At 63.7% G+C, this 8623-nt stretch overlaps 1 protein-coding gene and 1 long non-coding RNA gene across 2 annotated transcripts; both read right to left on the minus strand.

The window, feature by feature from the left end:
* Positions 1-2715: 2715 nt before the first annotated feature.
* Positions 2716-4174, minus strand: LOC306813537. Its single transcript, XR_013777002.1, has 5 exons — positions 4036-4174; positions 3772-3975; positions 3589-3657; positions 3428-3471; positions 2716-2802 (listed from the first exon to the last, which is right to left on the minus strand). It is a non-coding gene; the product is annotated as an uncharacterized lncRNA (long non-coding RNA).
* FER1L5 (fer-1 like family member 5) lies at positions 4175-7903 on the minus strand (the record flags this gene model as incomplete). Its single annotated transcript, XM_079328957.1, has 12 exons — positions 7439-7903; positions 7231-7286; positions 7063-7154; positions 6873-6981; positions 6655-6783; positions 6448-6576; positions 6310-6372; positions 5889-5939; positions 5547-5577; positions 4944-5059; positions 4758-4869; positions 4175-4197 (listed from the first exon to the last, which is right to left on the minus strand). The coding sequence occupies exons 1-12, from the start codon at positions 7521-7523 to the stop codon at positions 4175-4177; spliced, it is 996 nt and encodes a 331-aa protein (XP_079185083.1). The 5' UTR covers positions 7524-7903.
* Positions 7904-8623: the final 720 nt, after the last annotated feature.

Here is an 8623-nt window from a genome sequence, read left to right on the forward strand (position 1 = left end):
CCCACGCGGGTTTGGTGGGGTCATTTCCCCAACCCGGGTTTGGGGTCAGTCCCACGCGGGTTTGGGGTCATTCCCAGGCGGGTTTGGGGTCTCACCAGGCGCTGGCCACAGGGCTCGCAGCAGGTTCAGGCTGTCCCAGCGGTTTTGCCCCGCGTCCTCCACAGCGCGCGGTGACAGCGGCCACCGGTTTGTCCCCAAACCACGGCAGGTGGTGGTAGAAGTTTCCTAAATTCGGGACAATCGGGGATAATGGGGTCAGAACGGCCTCGGCCGCGCTCGCGAGGGGCAGCTGTGGCTTCCTGGGAGGTGTCCTGGGGTCATCCGAGATTCCCAAATTGTCCCGCGATCCACAGGTGACATCATTGGGGGTGACACTCCCCAGGACCATCCAAGACTCCCAAAGTGTCCCCTAACCCACAGGTGACACCACACAGGTGAAAATCCCTGGATCCATCCGAGACTCCCGTAGTGGCCCCGGCTCACAGGGTGACATCGAGGCTGTCACTCCCAAAATGTCCCGTGACCCACAGGTGACATCACCCAGGTGACATCACCCAATCCCTGTCCCCAACCCAAGGCACCCCCAGCCCCTCGCGGCCACGGGAATCGAACAATTTGATAATTACACTAATTAGCAATTCCCAACTCGTTTCCCGGCCCCAGCAGGGGGGTGACAGTGTCCCCGGTGCCACCCCGGTGCCCCCGGTGTAACCCGGCCGGATCCCCGGTGTCACTGCAGTGTCCCCGGTGTCACTGCAGTGTCCCCGGTGCCACCGGCCGTGTCCCCGGTGTCCCCGGTGCCACCGAGCTGTGTTCCCGGTGCCGCCCCGGTGTCGCCGATGCCGCCGCGGTGTCCCCGGTGTCACCCGGCCGTCTCCCCGATGCCGCCCCGGTGTCCCCAGTGCCACCGGGCCGTGTCCCCGGTGTCACTCCAGTGTCCCCGGTGTCACCCCGGTGTCCCCGGTGTCACTCTAGTGTCCCCGGGGCCACCCGGCCGTGTCCCCGGTGCCACCCGGCCGTGTCCCCGGTGCCACCCCGCTGTCCCCGGTGCCACCCCCGCTGTCCCCCGCTCACCGTGGGGCACGGGCCGTCCCTGCGCGGTGGCGGCGGCAGCGCTGCCGATGCCCAGCTCCAGTCGCAGCGGCTCGGGGCCGCCGGGCACCATGGTGGCCGAGTAGAAAACCCCGCAGAGCCCCAGCTGGCAGCGGGGCAGGAGGCTCTGCGGCGAGACAAAACCCCCAAAACGCTCAGCTGTCCCCTCCTGTGCCACCTCCGCCCCGTGTCGCCGTGTCGCCGGGTCCCCACCTGCGCCCGCTCGGCGTCCACGGGCGCGATGGGGTCGCGCTGCCGCGCGGGCGGGGTCCCCACGCGGGTGCAGAGCTCCAGCAGCAGCCGGCCCCGATAAACCAGCCCCGAGTCCTGGGAAACGAGCTCGGGGTGTGGGGTGTCCCACTGGCACCCCAAATGTCCCCTTGTCCCCTAAAGTCCTGCCCCAGCAATCTCCGTTTCCCTCAAATACCCATTTTCCCACTTCACATTTCACCTCATTTCCCGTTTCACCCCATTCTCTGTTTCTCCCATCCCATTTCACCCCAAATGTCCCCTCATCGCCTAAAATCCTGCCCCAACAATTTCCCATTTTCCTTAAATGCCCCATTCTCCATTTCACCACCCCATTACACCCCATTCCCCATTTCTCTCATCCCATTTCACCCCATTCTCCACATCCTCGTCACATTTCACCGCATTCCCCACTTCCCCCATCTCATTTTCACCCCATTCCCCATTTCCCCCATCCCATTTCATCCCATTCTGTTTTCCCCATTCTTTGTTTCCCCATCCCATTTCACCCCAAATGTCCCATTGTCTCCTAAACATCTGCATTTCCCCCAGCAATTCCCCATTTTCCACCCAACGCTCCGTTCTCTGCTTCCCCCATCCCATTTTCACCCCAAAATTCCCATTGGCCTTGAAAACATCCCAAGTTCCCTTTCCCATACCCCAAACCCTCCCTGACAAACCCCAGAATCCCATTCCCCCTTCCAAACATCCAATTTCCTCCTCCATTGTCCCGTTTACACCCCAAATTCCCCCATCGCCCTAAAAAACTCTTCCTCTGCCCCAACAATTTCTCATTTTCCCCACAAATGCCCCGTTTCCCCCAAAAATCTCCCGTTTCCCTCCCCAAATCCCCCGTTTCCTCCTCAAATCCCCCATTTCCTCCAATCTCCCGTTTCCCTCCCCAAATCCTCCATTTCCTCCCAAAACCCCTCATTTCCTCCCCAAATCTTCCATTTCCCCCTCCCAAATCCCCCGTTTCCCTCTCCCAAATCCCCAATTTCCCCCCAAATCCGTAATTTTCCTCCCTAAAATCCCCCATTTCCCCACAAATCCCCCATTTTCTCCCACAAATCCTCCATTTCCCCCCCACATCCCCCGTTTCCCTCCCCAAAATCCCCCATTCCCTCCCAAATCCCCCCTTTTCCCTCCCCCAAATCCCCCGTTTTCCCTCCCAAATCCCCCGTTTTCCCCCCGAAATCCCCCGTTTCCCCCAAACCCGCTGCGTACCCGGGCAGAGTCGGGCCGGGGGCCATAGAAGGGCAGGAAGCAGGGCCCGAAGGAGGGCAAGAACCCGGGGGTCCCCTCTGGGGGCACAGAAAAAGGGGGGTCGGGGTGGGAGGGGGTTTGGGGTCTGGCTAATGGGGACCCCAAAAAGGGACACCCTGCTCACCCTCGTCGGGGTCCTGGGAGATCTGGGACAGCCGCAGGGTGGCCCTGCCCACGACTTTGCTCTGGCACGACCTGGGGGGGCACGGTCAGGGGTTCCCCAAACCCGTGGGGTGTCCCCCAAGCACGGGAGTGTCCCCCAAACCCAGAGGTGTCCCCCAAACCCAGCGCTGTCACCCAAACCAGGGATGTCCCCCAAACGCGGGACTGTTCCCAAACCCGGGGGTGCCCCCCCATACCCATAGGGTGCCCCCCAAACCTGTCGAGTGTTCCTCAAACCCGAGGGGTGTCCCCCAAATTCAGGAATGCCCCTTAAACCTGAGGGATGTCCTCCAGACCCGATGGTGCTCCCAAATCCAGGGCTATTCCCAAAACTGCGGGGTGTCCCCTTAACCCGGGGGATGCCCCCCAAATACGGGGGTGTTCCCTAACCCAGGAGTGACCCCAAACCCGAGGGGTGTCCCCCAAGTCCAGGACTGTTCCCAAACTCGCGAGGTGTCCCCAAAACCCAGGGGTATCATCCAAAACCAGAGGTGTTCCTCAAATCCGGGGCTGTTCCCAAACCTGCGGGGTGTCCCCGAAACCCGGAGGTGTTCCCCAAAACCCGAGGCATGTCCCCCAAACCCAGGGATGTCCCCCAAACCCAGGGATGTCCCCCAAACCCAGGGATGTCCCCCAAAGCCGGGGGTGCCCCGCTCACCCCCGCAGGATTTCCAGCAGGATCTCGTCACAGATCGGGGGCAGCTGCGGGCAGAGAACAGCGCCGAGTGCGGGTGTGGAAACGGGGGCGACCCGTTTTTGGGGTGCCCCGGTTTGGGGCGGGGGATGCGGGAGCTTTATGGGGCTGGGGGCGCTCCTCACCCGCAGGGGGAAGAACAAAACCTCGTTCCACTCGGGGCTGGCATCGGGGGGGATCCCGCGGGTGCAGAGCTGCGGTGGGGACAGCTGTGAACCCCCGAAAGGGTCCCGCACCCCCAGAGCGCCGGGGCACCCCCAATTCCGTGCTCGGCACCCCCAAATCCCCCATCCCTGCCCGGCACTCACCGTCCTGCCCGCAAAGCCGACCCGCACCGACACCTTGGCCGAGCCCGCGGTGCCGCCCAGGCACGGCCGCGCCGGCTCTGTGCGCGGGGATGGGGAGCGGCGAGGTTTTGGGGGGTCCCCAAATCCATCCCCACCCCAGTTCCCACGCTGCAGCGAGCAGGGGGTCCCCAAATCTACCCTTCACCCCAAATTCCCCCATGCCCACTCTGGAATGAGAACGGGTGTCCCCAAATCTACCCTTCACCCCAAATTCTCTGTGGCAACCAGGGGGTCTCCAAATCCACCCTTCACCCCAAATTCCCAGTGTTTTCATCCTATGGTGAGCAGGGGGAATCCTCAAATCTGTCCCCACCCAAAACCCCGCTGTCCCCACCTCAATTCCCGCTGTCCCCACCACAAATCCCTAGTGTCCGACCCCAAACCCCGCTGTCCCCACCTCAAACCCCGCTGCCCTACCCCTATCCAACGCTGTGCTACCCCAATTCCCCAATTCCCAAACCCTGCTGTCCCACCCCGATCCTCTGCTCCCCCCCCACCAATCTCTGCTGTCCCCACCCCAATTTCCCACTGTCCCTCTCCCAAACCTCGCTATCCCCCACTGCAAACCACACTGTTCCCACCCCAAACCCCACTGTCCCACCCCAAATCCCCCTGTCCCGCCCCAAATCCCCCCGTCCCACCCCAAATCCCCCCTGTCCAGCCCCAAATCCCCCGTCCCACCCTAATCCTCTCTGTCCCACCCCAAACCCCGCTGTCCCACCCCAAATTCCCCCTGTCCCATCCCAAATCCCCCCTGTCCCACCCCAAATCCCTCCTGTCCCACCCCAATTTCTCCGTCCCACCCCAAATTCCCCCTGTCCCACCCCAAAAACCGCTGTCCCACCCCAAATCCCCCCTGTCCCACCCCAAACCCCCCTGTCCCACCCCAAACCCCGCTGTCCCACCCCAAATCCCCTCTGTCCCACCCCAAATCCCCCCTGTCCCACCCCGCGCCAGCTCCTCGGCGCGGAACACGCGGATCTGCAGGGTGGTCGCGCACGCCAGTGGCCGCAGCAGATTCGCCTCCACATCCTCGTCCCCCGCCGGCATCTCCTGCTCCTTGGGGCGGTGTGACAGAGTGGGGACTCCCCCCAGGAGAGATTTTGGGGTGCGGGGGCGGGCGGGGCGCTCACCTGGGCGCGCTCTCCGGCTCGGCGCACCACCAGGCTGACCTGCAGCAAGCCCTGCGAGCGGTGGTCGAGGTGCCGCGGGTGCTGCAGGCTCAGCCACTTCCCGCTCAGGCTGCGCCCTGCGCGGCGGGGACACCGCCGTCACCTCGGGGGCACCGGGGCCACCCCGCTGACACCCCAAGTTCTGCCTAAAACCCTCCTAAAACCGCGCGGTGTTCCCCCAAAATGAGATTGCGCTCCTGGCCAATGCCGGTCTGAAATATCCTTCAAAATGTGTCACCCCAAAATGTGTCACGCCAGTGTCACCCTGGGGTTCGCCTAAACCCCCCCAAAATCTCACAGGGTTATCCAAAAAGATCCCTGCCCAGGGTCTGCATGAAACATCCCCCAAAATGTGCCACCCTGGTGTCACCAGAGCAACCCCAGTGCCACCCGTGTCACCCCAGGGCCCTCCTAAAACCCCCTCAAAACGCGTGGTGCTCCCCCAAAATGAAGTCTCACCACTGGGCAGTGCCTGCCTGAAACAGTCCCCAAAATGTGTCACCCCAAAATGTGTCACCCAGTGCCACCCAGTGCCACCCAGTGCCACCCCAACCCTCTCGTTACCTGGGGCAGAGTAGACGGTGCCGACGTCGAGCTGTGGGAACGGCAAAGGGGGGTGAGAGTGCTCTGACACCTCATTCCCAGTTCCCATTCCCAAAATTCCATTCCTGACACCCCATTCCCTAAACTGCATTCCCGACACCCATTCCCAAACCCCAATTCCAATGCCCCAATCCCGGTTCCCAAATCCCAGTTCCCCATTCCCGATCCCACATTCCCAAACCCCAATTCCAATGCCCCAATCCCGGTTCCCAAATCCCAGTTCCCCATTCCCGATCCCACATTCCCAATCCCAATTCCCAAACCCCAATTCCAATGCCCCATTCCCGATCCTCCACTCCTCACCTCAAAGACGCCGATGATGGGTTTGATGCAGATGTTTGGTGAACGGAGCACCTGTGACGGGGAAGGGGACATGGCTGTCCCTGTGTCCCTGTCCCTCTGTGCGTCTCTGTGTCTGTGTCTCTGTCCCAGCCCCTGTCGCTGTGTCCCCGTGTCCCCGTGTCCCCGTGTCTGTGTCCCTGTTCCTCCCCCGTGTCTGTTTCTGTGTCCCTTTCCCTGCCCTTGTCCCTGTGTCTGTATCGCAGTCTTTGTCTCTGTGTCCCTTTGTCTGTGTGTCCTTGTGTCCCTGTCCTTGTTCCTTGTGTCTGACCCTATCCTTGTGTCTGTCTGTGTCCATGTTCCTGTCCCTGTCCCCGTCCCCGCGTCTATGTCTGTGTCCCCGTGACTGTCCCTGTGTCCTTGTCCCTCTGTCCCCCCGTCCCACCTGGATGTGGATGGGCTGTGCCACCAGCTGCTCCGGCGTCTGATGGAAATTCTGGCAAAACACCTGAAAACCAGCAAAGGGACAGTGAGGGCAGGCTGAGGGACAGCGGCTGTCCCCGTGTCCCCTGCGCGGTGTCACCTCATTGAAGTAGGGGTTGTTCCCGCTGCGGCTGCGGGTGCGGAAGTTCTGCTTCCCGATCTGGACCTTCACCACGGGTCTGATGTCATTGCCCCGCAGCTGGCGGCCCTTGATGACCCTCACCCGCACCTGCGGGGTGGCACTGACGTGGTGGCGGCGAGGGGACGTCACCCCCGGCTGCCACCGTGCCACCCCCGGCTGCCATACCTGGAAATCCTCTTTCCTGTCTGCGGGGGACATCGCCGGTGGCTCCAGTGCCACCTCTGCCTGCGCGGTGACGGGGACATCCCCGGCCCTGCCGTGCGGGTCGTAGTAGCAGCAGAAGGTGACGGTGCACTGCGAAGAGGCAGTGACAGGGGACAGTGTGACACGGGGACAGTGCCCGCTGGCACCCTGGGGTGCTCTGGGGTGGGGTGGGGGCTCACTCCCGTGGGCAGTTCCCGGTGGTCCAGCAGCGGGATGTCCCTGACGGCCATCGGCAGGCTGGGGTTGGCCACCAACTCGTCCAGTGACACCGTGGTGGCACCCAGGTCCCTGTGGGAGCGGGGGACACGGTGAGGGTGGCCTTGGCGAGGGGGCTGGCGCCAGGGTGTCCCCCCCGGGGCTGTCACTCACCCCTGGGGCAGCAGGCAGTCCCAGCGCCGCAGGCGCAGGCTCAGCGTGTCCGTGGCACTCAGGGGACACGTGTCCAGCGGCCACACCAGCTCCTGACGGGGGTGACACGGGTCAAGGGGGTGACCCGATGTCCCTGTGCCACCACGGGTCACCCCGGGGCCACCTCACCTCATTCCAGGTGAGGCTGCGCTCCTCGGGCACCACCTGGGTTCTCCTGAGGACGCCTGTGTGGGACAAGAGGGGCGGTGGCACCTCAGGCAGGGGACGCTGGGGTGCCAGGGGGCAGCCTGGCACTGGCCACGGGCACGGGCAGCGAGCGTGGCCCTTGCCACGCGGCAGTGGCCGGTGCCACCCGGTGTCCCCAACCCCTCGGTACCTCGGAAGCAGACGGAGAGCAGGACCCCGGGACCGAAGCCGGTGGCCCCGGGAATGTGGACGGCGACCACGTGGCACCGCAGCATGGCCACGGAGCGCTGGCACCGGGCACGGAGCTGTCACCAGGGGGCTGCCACTAATGTGCCACCCCCGAGGTGCTGCCATCAACGAGCTGCCACCAACGTGCCAGCCCCTCTGTCGCCAGCGATGGCTTCAGTGCTGTCACCACGGGGCTGCCGCCAGTGTGCCACCCCCGAGGTGGCGGCAGCGGCTGCAGGTTTGTCACCGAGGGGCTGCCAGCGCTGTGCCAGCCCCAGGTGCCCCCGCCCCCCTGGCGAGCAGCACGGCGGTTGGGCTCCGGTGTCCCGCCGTGCCAACGGCGGGGCCGCGCACCGACTGTCGCGCGGGCGGCTACGTCACCCGGTAACCGCGCCCCCGTGTCCCCACGCGGGACGCTCCGTGACCCCACGGGCCCGCGGGAGCGCGCAGTGTCCTGGGTGAGGCTGGGTGAGCCTGGAGTGCCCCTTCTCATGGGGACATTCCTGGGGACATCGCAGGGACATTCCCTGATCCTCTCGGGTCCTTCTCACGGGGACATTCCTGGGACATCCCTAATCCTCGCGGGTTCCTTCCCACGGGGATATTCCTGGGGACATTCCCTGATTCACCCCGCGGGTCTCTTCCCACCGGGACATTCCTGGGGACATCGCAGCAACTCCACGGGGACATTCCTGAGGACATCGCAGGGACCCCACCGGGACATTCCTGGGGACATCGCAGGGACATCCCTGATCCTCTCGGGTCCTTCCCACAGGGACATTCTTGGGACATCCCTAATCCTCGCGGGTTCCTTCCCACGGGGATATTCCTGGGGACACTGCAGGGACATTCCCTGATCCTCTCGGGTCCTTCCCACAGGGACATTCTTGGGACATCCCTAATCCTCTCGGGTCCTTCCCACAGGGACATTCCTGGGGACATCGCAGGGACATTCCCCGATCCTCTCGGGTCCTTCCCACAGGGACATTCCTGGGGACATCGCAGGGACATTCCCTGATCCTCTCGGGTCCTTCCCACAGGGACATTCTTGGGACATCCCTAATCCTCGCGGGTTCCTTCCCACAGGGACATTCCTGGGGACACTGCAGGGACATTCCCCGATCCTCTCGGGTCCCTTCCCACCGGG

The sequence above is a fragment of the Erithacus rubecula genome, assembly GCF_903797595.1.
Source record: "Erithacus rubecula genome assembly, chromosome: 29".
NCBI classification, from domain to species: Eukaryota; Metazoa; Chordata; class Aves; order Passeriformes; family Muscicapidae; genus Erithacus; species Erithacus rubecula.